Source organism: Trachinotus anak, unplaced genomic scaffold (assembly GCF_046630095.1).
Source record: "Trachinotus anak isolate AG129_WGS33_773 ecotype Australia unplaced genomic scaffold, CSIRO_AGI_Tana_v1 ptg000034l, whole genome shotgun sequence".
Classification (NCBI taxonomy): Eukaryota; Metazoa; Chordata; class Actinopteri; order Carangiformes; family Carangidae; genus Trachinotus; species Trachinotus anak.
The window spans coordinates 858,366-878,725 of record NW_027273885.1 but is presented as its reverse complement, the minus strand read 5'-3'; the positions used below and the strand labels follow the sequence as shown (position 1 = coordinate 878,725).

The following is a 20,360-nucleotide window of genomic DNA, read 5'->3' as shown; positions in this document are numbered from 1 at the left end:
GTAGCACATGGTGTGAGGCAGATGGGAGGTGATGATTGGCTCCAACAGAAGATGATGATTTATTTTTTTGTCATTATCAAGGAGGAGACACCATTTTATTGGTGAGCTGCAGCAAATTGTGACATTTTAATCCCTGATTTATAATTTTCTATCAGTATTTTTGGTTTTTTATTATTTATATTTTCATACTAAACAATATGTTAACAAGCAGGATGTTGTGTCGGCCTCCATCTGAGGAAATAAAGGCCTGACAGTTAAACATCTTTTTAAATTTAGCTAAAGATGAAATATTTTTTATCCTGATGGAGTCTTAAAGGATTTTGCAGATACCTTCAGTGTTGTTCAACAACTTTCTAGGTTTTTTCTACCTTTCTATTTTTTTACCTCCCAGAATTCACTGCAGCAGAGCCTGAGTTTGACCTCATGTGTTATTATCATCATTTTCACATTTTCTCTCACATGTGAAGATGTTACAGCTGTTCGTGGTCGTAAATCTGACCGGTGTGTCTTTGTTTTCTAACCCAGTCCCCACAGAGAAAGGAGCCACTGGTCTCAGTAACCTTGGCAACACCTGCTTCATGAACTCCAGTATCCAGTGTGTGAGCAACACCAAGCCCCTCACAGACTACTTCATCTCAGGGAGACACCTCTACGAGCTCAACAGGTGACGTTCAAGTGTATCACGTCAGTTTGATTCTTGCCACCGTCGTTCTGAACTTGTAACTTTAACCAGCACGTGTTGGTGTGTTTCACAGAACCAACCCCATCGGGATGCGAGGTCACATGGCCAAGTGTTATGGTGACCTGGTGATGGAGCTGTGGAGCGGCACGCAGAAGAACCTGGCTCCGCTCAAACTCAGAGTGAGAACTTCATCTCATGAGTTCTCCAGCGTTTGTGTATCATCTGTTACAGTTCGTCAGTGAGGCTGAAGCTTTCTTTATGTGTTTATCTGTTTTTACAAAGTGTTTTTTAAAAGTATGTGTGTTTGTGATGTCATCACTTCCTCTCCAGTGGACGATAGCGAAGTACGCCCCGCGCTTCAACGGCTTCCAGCAGCAGGACTCCCAGGAGCTGCTGGCCTTCCTGCTGGACGGTCTGCATGAAGATCTGAACCGAGTCCACGAGAAACCTTACGTGGAGCTGAAGGACAGCGACGGGCGGCCGGACTGGGAGGTGGCCTCTGAGGTCAGAGGTCACACTGTCTGCAGATATAATGAATACATGCTCATACTCTGGTATAAAGGTCTAGGACAGACTGAGAGGGAAAAGAGATTCTCCTAATAACTCCATTGTGGAGCATTTAGCAGCTGAGGAATCAGATGTTTCCTCAGGAGCCGTGGAGACCAAACACAGAGCTAAAAGAGAGGGAACATTGGACTGAGGCTCCGCCCACATTCATACGTTTTAGTTTTAAACTCATTTCTTCTTCTACGTTTCTTCTCCAGAGTTTTTCTGGATTTGAACTCTACAATTGTCTTTGTTGTTCCTCCAGAGGATTTACTGGAACTAACTGAGAGGAGACAATCTGCTTCCTGTTTACAGCAGCTTGCACATGCTCAGTGTATTGAATGGTCATGTGACATGTGGACAGAGATGGTTTTATTTTAAAATGAAAACGTATCAGTGTGAACGGAGCCTTAGATTCACGAACACGTCTCCAGATTATTGATCATGTTGCTTTGTGTTTGCTGGAAGTGTAAAGAACCAGGTTTTAACAGTTTCACCACGTCAGGCTCAGAGGTGATCGTACATCAGAAATATTTGTTTTTAAAAGTTATTGCAGGTTTAAATATTTCTGACTAAATGAGCAACGATCAAAGTGACAGTCTGGGAAAACAAAAACCTTCTATTTATTATTCATGAGGAGTTTTTACACCTAAAACTCTATAATCTAGCATCAGGTTGATGTGGGTGTGGTTTGATCAGATTTGATTGACAGCAGCAAAGCAAACAACCAACAACTGTTGTTACATTTTTCAATTTTTCCCACTTCAGACCAGTGAAAATACCACAGAAAAAAACACAAAGACAGAAAATTTCTCATATTAAATAATGAAGATGGTTCAGACTTTGGCAGAGATGCGTCTCAGGTGCGTTCACATCTGTGCTTTGACTAATGTTGATGCCAGGTGTGAGCAGGTCCCTCCTCTGCTCAGAGGTGAGCTGATGACATCACGTCCTCAGAGAGTCAGAGGAAACGGAGTCAGTGTGGGTCGATGTTGTGTTTGTCACTGTTTGTCCTGAGGGGAGCGATTAGGAGGATTCCTGGTGTGTGATCTCACCTGTGTGATCTCACCTGTGTGTGTGTGTCCGTGCTCCTCCTCCTGACAGGCGTGGGAGAACCACCTGCGCAGGAACCGCTCCATCGTGGTGGATCTGTTCCACGGTCAGCTCAAGTCCCAGGTGAAGTGTAAGACCTGCGGCCACATCAGCGCTCGCTTTGACCCCTTCAACTTCCTGTCTCTGCCCCTGCCCATGGACAGCTCCATGCACCTGGAGATCACAGGTGAGGACACCGGAGGACTGGACAAACTGAGACCCTGTTTGTGATGACAAAGCCTGACTCCGTTGTCGTGTGTGTGTTTGCAGTCATTAAACTGGACGGCTCCACACCTGTGCGCTACGGCCTGAGGCTGAATATGGACGAGAAGTACACAGGACTGAAGAAACAGCTGAGTGAGCTGTGCAGCCTGAAGCCTGAGCAGATCCTCCTGGCCGAGGTCCACACCTCCAACATCAAGGTACTGAGACGGAGCTGAAGTCCTGGTCTCACAGGTAGAGACGCTGAGGTTAGGACGTCGATCCTGGTGCTGCACAACAGTCAGAAAGTTAAAGATTCACTTCACTCACATTAAAAAACAAACATGTCTACTTCCCTCTTCTGATTGGCTCAGATCCTCTGTTCTGATTGGCTCTCTGACCTGTTGTTAGAGAGAAGCCTGAGAGAGGAGATGTAAAACTACACTGAGATGATTTTTGGTTCTTAAAACCACAGATATATCTTCTGATGATATCAACACTTCAGATAAACCACAGGAGCTTTAAGAAAAAATAATATTTTTGGATTCAGACTGTGCAGATACACATATATATATACATGCATTATATACACATATAAACGTGCAGTATATACATATATATACGTGCAGTATATACATATATATATGCGTGCATTATATACATATATATATATATATACGTGCATTATATACGTATATAAACATGCAGTATATACATATACTGTGTTGTTTCTTGATGGTTGAATTCTTTAACATCGACACGAGCTTCACTGATGAAGAGTCGAGCAGCAAAGATCAAACCAGGAGTCAGAGCTTCGCTCCTGAAACAGTTCAGTTCAAACACAGACAGGCTTTTACTTCCTGTTGTTCACCTGCAGACCTGACTCACCTGTGACTCTCTCTCTGATGTTAAACCCTTTGTGTTCAGAACTTCCCTCAGGACAACCAGAAGGTGCGTCTGTCTGTTAACGGCTTCCTGTGTGCGTTTGAGGTCCCGGTGCCAGGTTCACCGACATCACTGAGCTCACCCACACTGACAGGTGAGCTCACCTACACTCTGTGTTTACCCTGAGATCTGTCTGAGAATCCACACTCACCTGCAGCACTGTCTCCTCTTCGTCTTCCTCTCCTCCTCTTCATCAGACGTCACCCCGATGGCCAACGGCTCAGCTGCTAATGGCCACCTGAGCAACAAGCCCGTCCTCATCCCTAACGGAGGGCCCAGCACCCTGGTTCCCTCCACCCCGGAGACGCCGCTCGCTAACGGCGTCGGCAACGGACACATCACCCCGGTGCAGGAGAGCCCCTTCATTGGCTACATCATCGCCATGCACAGGAAGATGGTGAGAACAGAGAGACGTGTAGAACCAGCTGCTGTAAATAAACTGTGTCACATGATGTGACGTCAGTTCGTCATGTGACCACCTCGTGTCTGTGTCTCCTTCAGATGCGTACGGAGCTGTACTTCCTGTCGTCTCAGAAGAACCGGCCCAGCCTGTTCGGCATGCCCCTCATCGTTCCCTGCACTGTCCACACCAGTAAGAAAGACCTGTACGATGCCGTCTGGATCCAGGTGTCCCGGCTCGCCAGCCCGCTGCCCCCACAGGAAGCCAGCAACCACGCCCAGGACTGGTAGGTCGACGACCTCAGAGTTTTCTGTAGTTAGAAAAACAAACATGACCAGAAGGTGATTCTTTGTTCTGCCTGCAGTGATGACAGTATGGGCTACCAGTACCCCTTCACTCTCCGGGTTGTGGGTAAAGACGGAAACTCATGTGCCTGGTGTCCCTGGTACAGGTGAGACACACACAGCCTCACACACACCTGTTGCAGAGGAGGGGCCAACACACCTGGTCGAGATCTGACGTTCTGATTTATGTCATAAACAGAATCTAAAGAAATATTTTCTCATCTTTGCACAAAAATTGATCAGAACATTAATGTGTGTGTGTGTGTGTGTGTGTGTGTGTGTGTGTGTGTGTGTGTGTGTGTGTGTGTGTGTGTGTGTGTGTGTGTGTGTGTGTGTGTGTGTGTGTGTGTGCTTGTTCCCAGGTTCTGTCGGGGCTGTATGATAGACTGCACAGAGGACAGAGCCTCTGTTGGTAACGCTTACATAGCTGTGGACTGGGACCCCACTGCCCTGCACCTCCGCTACCAGACCTCCCAGGAGAGGGTGAGACACACACACACGCATGTTTGCTGCACATGTGTGCATGTGAGCCCCCCCCCCCAAATCAGTTTTTCTCACTCACTGTCTCGGCTGCTGGAGAAAGAAAATGTGTGTAGTAACACTGGTGCTGCAGCAGCAGGAGGTTTGACATCAGCACAGATGAAATCCCTCAGATTCACCTGAGAGACTTTCTCAGGTAAAACTAGTTCCATCATTCCAACTTCAACAGAGTCAGTTCTGACCTGGTCTGATCACATGATTCTGAGGTCATCTCTTATTGGTGGAAGTGATCCCCAGGCTCCACTGCTGCAGCTGATAATCACAGACAAACATCCTCTTGTAAAGGTGCTGTTACAGGTGAGACTCCTGAGAGTGGAGCCGGCGTCGTCATGGCGACTGATTTCCAGCACAGACGTCCAGGTTTATGACTTTATCACCTGGTCTTTGTGTTTGAGATGAGAGCAGTGAGATCACCTGTAGTTACAGGTTTGACCACACAGGGTCACCAGTGAGTCCAGAGTCCAGGGACCTGCAGGTTTAAGTGTTCGACAGCTGGTTTGTGACATGTTGTGTTAAACAGACTGTAATTATATTGGTTCATGTCACTGCTGAAGTCTTCTTCTGCCTCTTTGTGCAGCACAGAACAGGTGAGTTAGCAGGTACATGCAGCTTCAGCCAGGACTTACACACCAGTCAGATGCTGATTCACACATAAGGCAGCAGCAGGTGGTCTCCTGTTCACTGGGCTTCACCTGAGATCGCAGCAGGTGTCAGTATCACCATGGTCCTCGTGTCCCTGCAGATCGTGGAGGAGCACTGCAGCGTGGAGCAGTCCCGCCGGGCCCAGGCCGAGCCCATCAGCCTGGACAGCTGTCTGAAGGCCTTCACCAGTGAGGAGGAGCTGGGAGAGGACGAGCTCTACTACTGCTCCAAGTGCAAGACCCACCGGCTCGCCACCAAGAAGCTGGACCTGTGGAGGCTGCCCCCCATCCTGGTGAGTGGTCTGACTGTGTTGGGGGTGGTTTTTATGTGTAGAGCTCCGTTTGTGGTTTTCACAGTGTGACGTGTGGTCTCCTCCCCAGATTGTCCACCTGAAGCGCTTCCAGTTCGTCAACGGTCGCTGGATCAAATCCCAGAAGATCGTCAAATTCCCGCGGGAGAGTTTTGACCCCAGCGCCTTCCTGGCCCCCAGAGACCTGGAGCAGCACTGCCTCCACTCCCGCAGTGAGAGCGAGGACCTCCTGAGGGTCGGAGAAGACAACCTGTCCTCCATCTCTGCCCCCGCTGGCTTCTGCAACCTCAACAAAGGTGCCACATGTTGAACACGACACAACCTGGAACAAATTCAGGTGTAGATGAGCAGAGCAGTGTCTTTAACCCTCTGGTCTCCCCCCAGCCTCCCCCGCCTCCAGCAGAAAGTCGGCACCTTCTCTCAGCCGGACCAGCAGCCCCTCCGGCAGCCCAAAGAGCAGCAGCGGAGGCCGCAGGCCGGGCCGGCTACGCCTGCCTCAGCTGGGCAGTAGACACCGCCTCTCCAACAGCAAGGAGAACCTGGACGGAGCTGCTAACCCCGAGGCCGAGCCGCAGGGGAACGCAGCACAGGCAGAGACAGAGGGGAGCGTGGCGGCGGCAGCAGGGGCGGCGGGCCCTCCTGGATCAGGAGAGGCCATGACATCAGAATCTTTGTGCAGCACGGAGGCGTCCAGCAGCCACTGCGACGTGGTGCTGGTGAACGGAGACAGTAACGGGCTGAGCTCAGACTGCAGCATTGAGAGCGGCACCGACCCCGACGGCTCGCTGCTGCAGCACAGAGACAACATGTGTCTGGACGCCATCTACAACCTCTATGCAATATCAGTGAGTCACCGCCACACACATGTTTAACACGAGACTCTGTCTGACGCCAGCCTGACGTCTCTCTGTTCGTCTCCTCAGTGCCATTCAGGAATCATGGGAGGGGGCCACTACGTGACATACGCCAAAAACCCCAACGAGAAGTGGTACTGTTACAACGACAGCAGCTGTAAGGTGAGACTGAGGCCGTGGACCTGTTCACACCTGCAGGAACACGTGACGCCACCTGTGATTGGAGAGTGAGAACCAATCACAGGTAAGAGACGAGAGAGAGAGAGACAGACAGAGAGACAGAGAAAGAGAGAGAGAGAGAGACAGACAGAGAGAGAGACAGACAGACAGACAGACAGACAGACAGAGAGACAGACAGAAGAGTGTTGGCACATGTGGTCCAGACCACCTCTGAATGTGGTCTCAGTGATCAGGTCTCGAATGCGTCCTGGGTTCACACCTGAAGTTAGAGCTGTCCACCTGTGATCAGCTCACCTGAGTCAGACACCAGGTGTGAACAGGACCTGTATTTAACAGTGTAGCTTTCATGACCATATTTGGTTTATTACCATAAATAACTGTAATAATAACTCTAAACATAAAATGTCTCACACTCACAGAGCTTCTCAAAAATATCCTCTTTTACATTTTTTATTCACATTGAATCAGAGCAGGTGACTGTTTTTTAAACCACACCCCCTAACAGCCTTAGCAACAGTAACTAGGCAGAGCAGACCTGCTGATGTGGATTATTTAAACACAGGTCAACCTGCAAGAAGGAGGTGATTGACTCCATCATCAGAGTTTTACTTCCTGTTCTCGTCTGACAACAGAATTAGACCAGTAGAAGAAGTGTGGAGGTCTTTATGTTCAGACTGGAGGAGGTTCGCTGCCTGAGCAGAGACCGATGGGCGTCTCCTGCTCTGTCTGACATCGCTTTGTTTCTCGCAGTCACTGATGATGAAATGTTCTGTTGTAGAGAAATAAGTCTGATGATGTATTTCCTGTGAGCTCCACCCTGCATCACAGGAACAGAGCTGCATGTCACATACATATGTGTTGTTTAACCCACAGGAAGTGCACTCTGAGGAGGTCGACGCCGACTCGGCCTACATCCTCTTCTACGAGCAGCAGGGCGTCGACTACTCCCAGTTCCTGCCAAAGATCGATGGCAAGAAGATGGCCGACACCAGTAGCATGGACGAGGACTTTGAGTCCGACTACAAGAAATACTGTGTCCTCCAGTGACCGCACGTCGTCTTCCATCAGCCAGCACCACGCCTGCTCCGCCCCCTCCCCCCTCCCCCTCCTGCTGCTCTGAGCAGGAGGCTCCGGACGTCAGACTGCGCTCTGTCTTCAGGCGTGCGTCGCAGCACTTTCTACACTTGACCACAAACACAGATCCGTGCAAAGTTTTGCCAAGACGATACGGAAGCCCCGGAGAAAGCACTAAACTGGTGCACTTTGCTGAGCCTGACAAAACAAACCCCTCCCCCCTCCTCATGTGAACAACCTTCGCCATAACATACATGTAACATACAGTATCCGTGCATACTACCATCTCTGAATGTATGCCAGTGTGGCCAAGTCATGAAGTGATGTCGCTTCGTTGTTGTGCATTTATCACCTGTGATGTCAGAATGGAAAAAAAAGGAAAACATTCACACCTGGACTCCATCATGTGATCTGAGACCACGTGATGAAGTCCAGGTGTGAATCCAAGGCCAACGATGGGATACAGATTCAGGTCGGATGCCAAGTGTAAACGGGGCCCAGGAGCTAAAAAGACCCTGTGATGATGTCATGTTCGAAGCCACAGGTTGAAATATCTTTTAAAATGTTTCTCCAGAGGTTTTATTAGCGATAGTGTCACTAAGGAAACTAGAAGTCCCGCGCTACCTCATCGCTTCTCACAGCCCGTCGCCCGACAGCCCTGACACCCTGTGACAGTATTAATAATAATAATGATGATAATTAAATGCTTCCTTCCTGAGCAGGAGACATGGTACACACGGTCCCCACACAGCTCCCTCCCCCTCTGCAGGACGCTCACACAGGTCCTGACGTCCAAAACGCCAAAACTCTGCCAAATATCTGGTGATTTGTGCACCGTCGACCTGTGTGTGTCCACAGCTGCTCGTTAGCTTAGCACAGGTGCCATGATTTCAGCAGAGATGCATCAAGAATAATACACAGTATACATTTAGTACTTGTTCTTCTTTTGATTCTTGTTTTTATTAGATTTCTTTTATTGTTTTAAGGCGGCTTCAGGAGCCGCGTCAGGTCGTTCATCTCGAAGAGGTCAGACTGACCTTCACTGTCACAACACAGACCTTTGACCCGCTGCAGCTCTCAGCTGTTGAGATTCAAACTCATCCGTAATACTGATGTTAACACGCCGGCCAATCAGAAACCAGGACAGGTAGGGACACTGGTGATCACTTTACTGTAGTCAGAAACATCCAGCTTCAGAACGTTTAAAGAGTAACTGAGCTTCCCTGAACTCACCATGAATCACATCACTGCAGCAGAAACAAACAGATTTTATTTATTAAACCTGGCTCCTACGTTACCCATAATGCAACTCAACAGCCAACAGTCTGGTTGGCGTTTCAGGTGTGTTATTCTAGTTGTGGCTGAAGCGCAGGGGTGGGGGTGTACAGAGGTGTGTTAAAGCCAATTATTTCTAAACTTTTAAAAATTTTTTTTTTTTTTTTTACTTTTCAACCTTGTTCTCTTCGTCCTGAAGCGACAGAGTCGGGTCTGTGGTGAAGACCAGGACCTGCACAGACTCAGTGGAGTTCCCCTCTAACCCTCAGAAGCAGGAAGTGTTGAGTCACTTTTAAAGGCCATTTATAAAACACACAGACGACCTCTGTGGAGTCGACTCTGAAACCTGATGAAAATCTGGAAGCTTCATAACGTGATTTTATAGTGGGCTCCTCCACTGGGGCCCCAGACTCTCATGGGCCCCAGAGCTCATTTGAAAAATTGCAGATATGTTTGATTAGGGCCTTAGGGCAGCTCCTGTATTTGGGGGGGGTCAAATCTAGTTTTTTAGTATTTCATCGACCCCCTGCCGGGTTAACCCCGCCCTCACAGTCCCCGTGGCCCCGGTTGTTTCCTGATAGCAGGTGATGGCGTGAACCCACAGGAGGGAACCATGTGATTTTTAGTTACCGGGGAAACAACTTAAACACTTTCAGTTAATTCATCACAATGAATTCCTGGTGTCATTTTGGGAGCAGGGAACCAAACATTTCAAGTTGTATGAAGAACATTTCCAATATTAAATGAATAATAAATAAATGTTTATTTCATAATTTAATCACTAAATACTGAAAAACTCAACACAACTCCAGGAACTGTATCACAGCTGTTTCATGTTTCACTTCCAGGACGTTGACGAGAGATTTCAGACCCACGTGGTGTCGTTAGATGTCAGACTGTAACATCACTGCACCCAACATTAGAAAATCTTTTTCTTTCTTTGTGCTGAATCTGGACTCAGTGTCTGTTTGTCTCTGAAGGTTTGATGTGACTGTTGAGGTGAGCTTGAAATGAACGCAGACGTGTGGAGCTGCTCCTGCAGGGTTCAGTCTAATCACTGTGAACAGATGATTTCCCACTTTGTCTTCTTGTGTTCGCCCCTTTTTAGCTGCTGTATTTATGAGAAGGTGGTGTCATGATGGAGAGATGTCTGTCACTGAATGAAACTTTATTTTCCTTTGCAAAGAGTACGTTTGTTGAACAAATGGAAATGTACATATGAGTGATATTTATGTTTGCTTGCCCGGCTCTTTTCCCTCCCTCCATCCTGACGCCGCTGCACTGAGCTTGTGTCCGTGTTTGTCATCATTTGGCTCAAAGGGAAAGTTTCACAGAGGATTTGTCTCTCGAGGACCTGGTTGGTAACGCTTGCTTCATTTAAAGGTGCAATAGCTGTCATCTTGTTTTCTTCTTCTTTGGCTGTGAATGTGCCCTCGAACAGCTACGTGTGTGATGCTAAGCTAACCACACCTGTAGCTGAAACTGGTTAAAGTTGGGGTTAATTTCAGCACAATTTTCATGATCCAGGAACAAAGATTTTCAGCCCAGCAGAACTGAGCTTTGACGCTGAAGTTGGGTCAACACAGATCCTGTAAAACTAATGTCTGAAGCCCCTCCCCCTGTCTCCTGAAGCCCCGCCCCCACTCCCCCCACCCACCAGGAGAACAGCTCGGTGTCGGAGGCGATGCAGTCTACTACTGAGCTGTCTGTCAGTGTCTGTAGCCTCTTTTTATTTAAGTTCATTTCTGTCAGATCTGAACCAGACGTGTTAATTTAAAGAACTTTTTTTGTAAGGTGTTTGCTGAAAGAAAGTGACATTGCACTGACATGAAAACATGTACATACAAATGTGTTTTGTAAATAAGCCAATGAAAACTATGTATTTGAATATGAAATGTACAAAATACTGTACTTGTAGTTGTATATGGAGTGATACCGTTGATCTGTAACAAGATACCCAAGCAACAAATTAAATTCTGCAGAGGAAACGATGACGTCAGACTGACGGGTTTTTATTTGTGTCCTGAGTGACGCAGACTTTAGAGGTGTGGCTGTAGGACTGTGGTCAGCTGGTTGCTCCACCACTTTGCTCAGGAGCAGAGGGATTCCAACAAAAGTTCATTCATTCATTCATCAGCTGCTGTAGCCAACTAGAAAAGTCCAAACAGAGAAGATCCAGCCCATAGTTGGCCCACATGCTCCTGGTAGAGTTTATGCCCAGTTCCACGGCTCGAATCTGGCCCAAATACAGCAGGCTCTACAGGTGCTGCTTCCACATCTGGCAGAGACACAGAAACTCTTGCTGCTGTCAGCTGGAATCTGTCCAGATGTGGAAGCGCTCGGGCCAGACTCGGGCCAAGGACTCTCAGTTTAAGATTTCATTTTCATTATTTAGGGGAAATTCAACCTGTATTACCACAAAGGATTTGCACTAAGTACTTCGTATTTAGTGCAAATTGGTAAATGTTAGCATGCTAACATGCTAACAAGCTAAACTAGGCTGGTCAGCATGGTGAACATTGCTGTGACCACAGCAGTCGGTTTGAAACTCTGCAGCTCACACGGCTGCAGCTCTTGTGCTGCTGTGCAGATCGTCTCTCTGCAGAGAGGAAACCACACTCAGGGTCTCTGCAGCCACTTCCCCGAATCAAACCCTGCTGCTCAAACGTGTTTGTGTCCCACGCACCATGTGAAGGGGCTTTTCTTCCAATCCTGACTGAAGCATTAACACATTTCAGCTCCTCAAACAACAAGTACATTAATAAATCAAACTATCGTGGATCATCATGATCCTGCAGGAATCTCTGCTCTGGACCAGCATCTGTCTGTCCAGTACTGCACATTTGAAGTACTTGTACTTTACTTGAGTATTTCTATTGTATTCTACTTTATTAAATAAAAATACTTTGTAAATAAATGTGGACCAGAGTTGAGCTGTAGTTCTGATCATATTCATATCCCAACAGTTAAATTTAGCTCCACATCCACATGATGTTGTTTCACCTTCATGCACAATAATAACTGCAGCCACCAATACCCACAGTATATACAGCTGTTCCTGCTCTCTCTCATCATCTCACTGAGTCTATTAAAGTACAAAAAAGTGATTCAATCATTTTGAAATTAAAACAAAAAATCTAAAAAAAAAAAAGATCCATTGATGTTTTTTTCTCTTCATAAATCTGCATGAAAATTAAATAGATTCAACAATTCTTAACATTTTTGGTTGGATCCAACAAACCCAGCTTAACTGCTTTATCTTTTATGTGATGTTGTTTCAACCCCCCCCCCCCCCCCCCCCCCCCCCCCCGCTGCAGCTGAAACCTCTGTGAGGCTCGATGTGATGAACATCAGCTCAAACCACCTGCTGCTTCTGTTCATTTCCTCTGTCTGTGTTGTGGTTGCTGCTCCTGCTGCTGACAATACACGCTCAGGCTGGAGGTTGACACAACTCACCATTTCATTGTTGAAGAGTTCCAGCGTCTTCAGAGGCTCCAGACTGGACGCAGCTGGTTTCTGATCAGTGTCCCCGTCAGGATGGACGTTCCAGTGCTGCCCAGCAGGAAGCACAGGTGAGCGGCTCTGTGTGGGAGTCAAGGGTCTGATGTGAGCGTATAAAGTCAGTGTGTCTCTGTGAAACAGCCGCAGCTCTGTTCAGACGTCTCACAGAGCTTCTACATCTTCATCATGAGGAAATTCATCATTTTAAAGAAAGTGGTTGTTGATTAAATTCACATTAACAGTCTTTCTCTTCATTTCTTGGATCTTCAGACTGAGCTTTACTTCCTCGTGTTGCCCTCAGTAAACACACAACATGATGTGTGTTAACTCCACCAATCAGGAAACCCACTCAGGTGAGTTCTCCCACTTCACAGGTGACTCTTACCTCCAGCTGAGGATATTGGAGCTTGTTTGTGTCCTGTCTCTTCCAGATCAGCCCCTGGAGCCGCTCGTCTTCATCCTCACAGGACTTCTCTCCTTCACCGTCCTCATCTTCACGCTGCTGGGCGTCGTGTGTCTCAGAAAGTAAGAGAAGCTGAATCTGGTGGCGTTTCATCTGTCTCTTCCACAAAGGCCAGATTTTATACCAGGTTTATGTTTTATTAGCTGAAAACACAAAGTGAGCCTTTCACGTAGATGTACAACACATAGATCTGCTGTCACTGGGCTCAGTCACGCTCTTCACAGGGTCCAGCATCTCCACATCATATTCTATGAAGCAGAGGTCAGTTTGTTCACAGCTGGCTGACCTGTCAGAGCAGGAAGCAGCACAGGTGTAACTCACATTAACGACGTCTCGTTTCCATGTCACTGTCGTAATAAACCACTGACTCAGGACCAGCATAAATACCTGCAAATGAATCGCAGCCATTGTTAATGTGAATAGGTTCACCAGTGGTTTTCCTGTTGTGTTAAATGTTTGATGTGAAAATGAACCACAGCACAAATTTCTGCAGTGATCAGTGATTTTTGTTTGTTGGTTCGTTTGTTTTTGTCTCTGGTTTGTTGTAAATGTTAAAGCTCCACAGTCTAAAGGTAGATGTCCATGTGTTTGTGATTATAAAGCAGGTCTAGGTTCTATATTAATACTGTGAAAGTATCAAAGCCTCAGTCCCCAGAGAAATGCACACAGCCTGTATTCAGACACTGAGCCTTAAAACCAGCCGTCAGGACTGATTCTGATTGGCTCAGAGCGTCTCTTCTGATTGGCTGACTGACCTGTTGTTTCCAGACAGAAGACTAAGAGAGAAGATGTAAAACTACACTGAGATGGTTGTTTTCTTTTCTTTTCTTCTTTTCTTTTCTTTTCTTTTCTTTTCTTTTCTTTTCTTTTCTTTTCTTTTCTTATATTATATTATGAAGTTTGTGTGAAGGGTTTGTTCTGGGTTTCAGTGACTCCCTGGTTGAGATCAGGATCAGTGCAGCCCATGATGAACGTTTGTTGACGTTCATGGTTTTCAGATGATATATTCAGATTATTTGAGCCCCTGATTTAATCTCTAGCTCCACCAGCAGGTGTGAAGTTCTGGTTTTGACCATGCTGACCATCAGCATGTTAACGCTGTTGATATGAACGTTGAGCTCCTGCTGAGAATCACAGAACCACCAGCAGGACCGGAGACTCTTTTATTTTCATTCAGTGTAACAAACAGTTTATGTTTTATTCCTTAATTTATTCTGAAACAAGTGGAGACAAAGCTGTTACCATAGAAACAGTATCTACTCCAGCTAACAACCCCGCCTTCCTCCCCCACGTCTTATTCTGTGTTTAATGTTGGTTCGCTACATTTTTTTGCAGGTATCGATCTTTGCTCCGGACCGTCCGGGAGCTGCAGGGGAGAAAGTTTTTGCTGGGTCCTGTCCCTCAGCCCGAAGCTCCCATCATGCCTGTGAGGTCGGTCCCAGCAGCGGAGCAGGAGGAAGAGGAGGAGGAGCTTCCTCTCCAGACTGCCCTGCATCAGAGCAGCACAGTCAGGCCCTCCTCCAGGAGGCGGTGGAAAGGCCTGCAGCAGGTACCGACGTCCTCGTGTCGTCACGTGATGCAGATAGAAATATTCCACGTTGTCACGTTGTTGAAAACTCTGGGGATGGAGCAGTTTCAGAAACACTCCACCAGCCTCCTCTCATTCACCATTTCCCCGTCCAGGGTCCTCGCTTCACTAAGTCAGACCTGAACCTGCTGCAGCTGATCAAAGCAGGGAAGGAGGGCGTCTTCTACCAGGCCCGGATGACCAAGGGGACGTGTAAGGGCCACAACATGTTCACATGCAAGATCAGCAAGGAAGGTACAGCTGTGCTTCTCTGATGGTTCAGAGACGCCACATCTCTTTAAGGCTGGAGGCGAAAACCCTCAATCAGCTGCTGAGATAAAGACACAGTTTAAATGTAAAGAGGTGAAACTGGTCAATGACCAACATTTCATCTGATCGTCAACATGCTGCGTCACACTGGTCCAGTGTGATCAGAATAATCCCAACAACCATTTTTAAACTGTGTAAATATTTCATTCAATGCTCCTGAAAAACGTCGTCTTACAGCTTTAACACGACCAAACTCTCTGTCGGTGGTTGCTATGACGACTTCAATGATGACAATCAACGTCAGTGTTTCTCTTGTTTATATTAAAGTTCAGTTTTCAGTATATTAAAGCTCACTTTAACAAAGGTTCTTTGTTAAAGTGGCTATAATTCCTATTTTAATGGCTCAGATGATGATGAGCTCACAGAGAGTAGTCAGGAGCATTTTAGTGTCTTTCAGCTCATTGTTTTGGTTTTCTGCCCGCTGGTGAACATCGTGGAGCATTTCGCAGCTAAAGAGCCTGATGTTTGTGATGTATAAGCTCCTGTCACATGTAAACAGCTCAGTTAGGATGTTGAAGCTGTGGGAGGAAAGTGTGACGGAGAACATGAAGATAAACCCACCTCTCCTTCCTCTCCTGCTCTCAGAGCTGTGGCTTTTTCACACCTATACAGTGTTTTTAGACGTGTCTGCAGAGGTGTGAATATTACCATGACCTTCATCATTCGTCATGTGACTAATACTTAAAAAAGTCATCGGACACACCTTGTTCCAGAAACAGACACATGAGGAACGAAGAATGTGTGGAAACTAAATCTTGGTGGTTTTTAGGTCAACACATCAAACATTCAATCTGAAAGAAAGAAGAAGATCATTTTTTGAATTTTTGAGTTCTTTGGTTTGACCTTTGTGTGTCTCTCCCCCGAGGCGTCCGTCCCAAACATGTGGACGTAGAAGTTTCCATCATGAGGAAACTGATGCACCACAAGAACATCCTGCAGTTACTGGACTGGAACACCACTGAGGGTGAGACCCGGTTCCACAGCCTGATGTTACTCTGCAGGGAAACAGGTTCCTACTGTCTGTGAGAGTCTGACCTCTCACTGTGTTTTGTGCAGAGCCTTACATTCTGATCATGGAGTACGTGAGCTACGGCACTCTGAGGACCTTCCTGCAGACCAACAGAGGGAACCTGGGCGCAGATCCTGAGCTGCAGAGCCTCCTCACCATCGCCTCGTACCACATCGCGCTGGCCATGCAGCACCTGCGCTCAAAAATGGTGATGAGCTGTGTCTTTAAAGGACCCACAGACCAGAGGGGTTGATCTCCATCAGAAGATATATATCTATATCTATATCTGTAGTTTTACATCTCCTCTCTCAGGCTTCTCTCTGGAGCTCTGGTAACAACAGGTCAGTCAGCCAATCAGAAGAGAGGATCTGAGCCTCTCTTCTGATTGGCTGACTGTTTTCTGAGTGATCAAATAAAAATGTAGCAGATTTCAGGTAAACACTCAGAGAAACCAAATCCTGCAAGGTTGGATGGTGGGTCCAGATGGGCGGGGCTTTGTTGTGACATCACAAAGTTCCAGAAGTCCTGATGGCTGGTTTTAAGGCTCAGTTTCTGAATACAGGCTGTGTGCATTTCTCTGTGGACTGAGGCTTTGATACTTTCACAGTATTAATATAGAACCTAGACCTGCTTTAGAATCACAAACACATGGACATTTACCTTTAGACTGGATGGAGCTTTAAATAAATTTAATGTCCATTTCCTGCACCTGAGATGCTCCACTTTACCTGTTTTGAGGGAGACTGATGTGGAGCACTGACTTGCTATTTGGACAATTAAATGTCAGTTGTGTTTTAAACTGAATGAGGTTGAGGATGGATGGACCTTTAAAGTCTTACATACATGTTCATTAAGAATCCCAGAGGTTCTTCACACACACACACACACACACACACACACACACACACACACACACACACACACACACACTCCCTGCTGAGCTGTGTGGTGTGGTCCTCCCTGCAGATTGTGCACTGTGACCTGGCTCTGAGGAACATCATGGTCAACAGGTTTCCCTGGGAGGTGAAAGTGGCAGAGTTCGGTTTGGCCCGAGACTTAACACGTTTAACAAGCCGCCGCAGCAGCCGCTGGAGGAACCCACGGGTGAGACGACGTGAGCCACACTCACAGTGAAGCTTGTTGTTGTGCTGCTGCTGTCACTGTCAGAACACTCAACACGTGACGCTTCATTTTTACATCAAGCATCAACCTTTTATTTTGAAACTCCACTGTTTTGATACCAGACAGAAACTAAAAACAGATGCAGGTCTCCATGTTCTTCACTCTGCATGGTTTATTTGCATATATGCATTAATGAATAAGAATATGCTTTCAAAGGAAAAGGAAATCATTTTTATTTAAATCATTTTTTTGCTGACACTTTGTCTGAGCTCTGGTGGAACGTCAGTGTCAGTTTCAGTCAGACCTTGTGTGACTTTTGGTCACATCTTGTGTGAATGAAGCTGCAGCACATGTGTAATGTTTGATAAAGAAGTGTCAACTTGTGTCATGTGGTCAGTGGTCAACAAACTCAATTTGACCTTTACAGACGGGTTTGTGTGTGTGTGTGTGTGTGTGTGTGTGTGTGTGTGTGTGTGTGTGTGTGTGTGTGTGTGTGTGTGTGTGTGTTGAGGAGGCTTTAGATTTAGAAACTTCCTCTGAACAGGAAGCAGACAGATGTGGTCTCGATCAGAAGCAGTAACAGAGTCCTGACTGCCACCATCAGCCTGTTACTGTGACTATGACACTGACAGCTCAGGCTGTTGTTGTTGTTGTTGTTGTGAGTCTTTGAGTCTCGGTTGTAACAAGCTCCATCAGTTTCCATTTGTCTGAATCAGATTTTCCGTTGTGTGTAACTGTGCAGCAGCGGGTGCCCCTGCGCTGGTACCCCCCTGAGTACTTCAAGAACAACTACTACAGCTTCAAGGGAGACGTGTGGGCATTCGGCATCGTGCTGTGGGAGATGCAGATGTTTGGTGAGTGTGTGTGTGTGTGTGTGTGTGTGTGTGTGTGTGTGTGTGTGTGTGTGTGTGTGTGTGTGTGTGTGTTCCTCTCTGTCACCTGCAGGAAAAGCCTTTGATCCTCTCACCTGTTGTTCAGTGATCATTTCTAAACGCGTCTTTATTTAAAGTCAGTGAGTGAGTTTTAGTGATGAAGCTGTTTGGTCAAATTAAAGGGTTGTTTTTTTAAAGTGATAACAGACTCCACCTCATTACAGTGGAAGTGGAGCTCACTGTGCAGAGAAACCCAGGAGGCTGTGAAGGTCTGTTTCACCCCGTCGTCTTGAAGTGCAGCCAGATTTTTAAAAAGTTAATTTCAGTGACAAAACCCTTTAATTTTTCTGTGAAAAGGTAAAATAAACCAAGAACATCTACATGGCTACAGCTGGAGGTGACAGACTGATGATGGCGTCAGTGCACTGATGCTTATTCTTACAAAAGGATGAAGAGCATTAAATTAAAACTTATTATATCTTTCAAAGACAGAAGGGAACTAAAGACCCTCAGCAACAACAACAAAGAAAAGAATTTAAGAGAGTGAAAATGTTTATTCACTAAATACAAACTGTCATGTTGGTGTATTTTATTTTGAAATGTATATTTTCAGGAACTTTACCGTACCCAGACCTGGAGACATCAGAGGCAGTGGTGTACCACATCTGTATCGGGCATAAAAACACAAACCCTGAAGGCTGCAGGCCAGAGATGTGAGTAAGACTCAATCAATTCTAACTGAATAACAATAATTCATCAATACATTTTGTTTCATTTACTTTTCAAAACAACTTTCGGATGCTCTGTGGACGTTTGGATCTTTATACACTCATCGTTTTTGCACTAATATTTGAAAAATCATACTGTGAAATTCCAAAAGCTTTTCTGCAGTGTTTTAATTTTACACATTAATCTTAACATTAAGTGATCAATTATTAATCATCATCAGTTAATGAAACAGTATCCATCTGTCTCTGGTAACTGATGCTCAGCTGTACTATCACATTCAAACACTGTTTATTATCAGAACATTTTTATGATGGCTGCTCATAACTTGATGAATCCTTTGACTCCACAGACTTCACATCATGAGGGACTGTTGGCTGGAGCCGTACACCCTGAGACCCTCCTTCACCGACATCATCCACATGCTGGAGAACATCATGGAGAACGATGCAGTAAGAACCCGCTGGAAAAACGGTGTTTTTATTTCAAGGGTTATGTCAAAGTAAAACACATGTAACCTTCATCTATGTGAGTTCACAGGTTTGGTTACAATATTTTTAGATTTGTCACAAAAGACTTAATCTATAGTTTTAATCTAATTTCCTAGCAGGTGAATCATGAGTTAAAGTCTCCAGTGTTAATTGTCTTTTCTTTGTATGTACAACAAACATATGAATCTTATGACCACATCACAGTTGTGTCACTGCAGTTGGACTGACGCTAGATTGTAGTGGAGTGTGTTGTTTTTGTGGTTACGTTAAAACCTCTCTGTGCTCTTCTGTGCAGGACTACGTGGATGTTGACAGTCCACAGCTTCTGCTGAAAGACGAGGCTGAATACCATGAAGCTAAATGTCTGCGAGCTGCCAGCGTCAGCCTGGACGATTAAAACCCTGAACAGATTCACTGCTGCGTCAGAGGAAGACGTTCACTGTACATTTCATTTTTAACTTTCTGTGAGATGGTCACACATTAACACATCATCAGACAACAACAATAAAGTAGCATAATGTTGCATGGATGGTAATAAAATGTGCTTAAATGTGCTTTTTAACTTTGTTTTTAATCCTATTTTTACTGATTCAAATAAAAAAATCATTTTTTATTTGTGATGTGCATATTCTGATTTTTCACTAGACTGATGCAGAGCAGCACAAAAACCCTTCACACATGATCACTAATAATATAAATATTTTTATTACTAACCTTTACATTTAGATTCCAGCTTTTTGTTTTACCATTGATTTTCACTATAATAGTGAAGAAAGAAATATGAGCGGCACAACATGGATATTATTTTAGCTGCAGAACAGAGATCATATAAAAGTGTATTAGAATTAGATTAGAAACCCTTTATTATAATCATAAGTGCTGCTCTTTATTTGGTGCATAGGGAAAAAAAATACTAGACAGAGATAATTCCAAATAATAAAATAAGATAAATATAGAAATATGTAAAAAGGTTGCTAGGTTACTGCTAGTGACGTCAGGACAAGAACAAGTTAGTGTGAAAAGTGAATAAACGGCACAAAGGCAAGTTTTCTTCTACACAAACCAAGGTTCATTGATTTTGTGATTTTTTTTGTCGCAGTTATTCGTGACTTCTTCCACTTTTTTCAGGAATGTTGTTTTTAATCGATATATTCGCCGCATAACTGGATTCACTGAGACGCCGATATGATTTTC

General features: G+C 45.6%; 2 protein-coding genes across 8 annotated transcripts in view; both read left to right on the top strand.

The window, feature by feature from the left end:
* Nucleotides 1-11,079, top strand: part of usp32 (ubiquitin specific peptidase 32) — a 50,088-nt gene extending 39,009 nt beyond the window's left edge. For all 4 annotated transcript variants that reach the window (XM_071471850.1, XM_071471852.1, XM_071471851.1 and 1 more), the window contains exons 20-34: nt 526-664; nt 756-861; nt 1,013-1,186; nt 2,333-2,507; nt 2,591-2,742; nt 3,449-3,560; nt 3,664-3,863; nt 3,968-4,152; nt 4,231-4,317; nt 4,573-4,693; nt 5,493-5,684; nt 5,773-5,998; nt 6,087-6,547; nt 6,626-6,718; nt 7,610-11,079. In XM_071471850.1, the coding sequence (XP_071327951.1) occupies nt 526-664; nt 756-861; nt 1,013-1,186; nt 2,333-2,507; nt 2,591-2,742; nt 3,449-3,560; nt 3,664-3,863; nt 3,968-4,152; nt 4,231-4,317; nt 4,573-4,693; nt 5,493-5,684; nt 5,773-5,998; nt 6,087-6,547; nt 6,626-6,718; nt 7,610-7,783 (2,597 nt within the window). In that variant the 3' untranslated portion in view covers nt 7,784-11,079. The remainder of the gene's footprint in view (nt 1-525; nt 665-755; nt 862-1,012; nt 1,187-2,332; nt 2,508-2,590; nt 2,743-3,448; nt 3,561-3,663; nt 3,864-3,967; nt 4,153-4,230; nt 4,318-4,572; nt 4,694-5,492; nt 5,685-5,772; nt 5,999-6,086; nt 6,548-6,625; nt 6,719-7,609) is intronic.
* Nucleotides 11,080-12,468: 1,389 nt separating this feature from the next.
* Nucleotides 12,469-19,784, top strand: LOC139614571 (tyrosine kinase receptor Cad96Ca). Of its 4 annotated transcripts, XM_071471920.1 has the most exons (12): nt 12,469-12,657; nt 12,857-12,939; nt 13,018-13,111; nt 14,385-14,598; nt 14,733-14,871; nt 15,812-15,910; nt 16,003-16,163; nt 16,922-17,059; nt 17,820-17,931; nt 18,563-18,662; nt 19,028-19,127; nt 19,462-19,784. In XM_071471920.1, exons 2-12 carry the CDS (start codon nt 12,900-12,902, stop codon nt 19,561-19,563), a joined length of 1,299 nt encoding a protein of 432 aa, XP_071328021.1. In that variant the 5' UTR covers nt 12,469-12,657; nt 12,857-12,899; the 3' UTR covers nt 19,564-19,784. The 4 variants fall into 4 exon arrangements, 3 of the variants coding, with proteins under 3 accessions (XP_071328021.1, XP_071328020.1, XP_071328019.1); XM_071471919.1 differs by having other exon boundaries at nt 12,476-12,657; nt 12,857-13,111; nt 17,823-17,931; XM_071471918.1 differs by having other exon boundaries at nt 12,476-12,657; nt 12,857-13,111.
* Nucleotides 19,785-20,360: the final 576 nt, after the last annotated feature.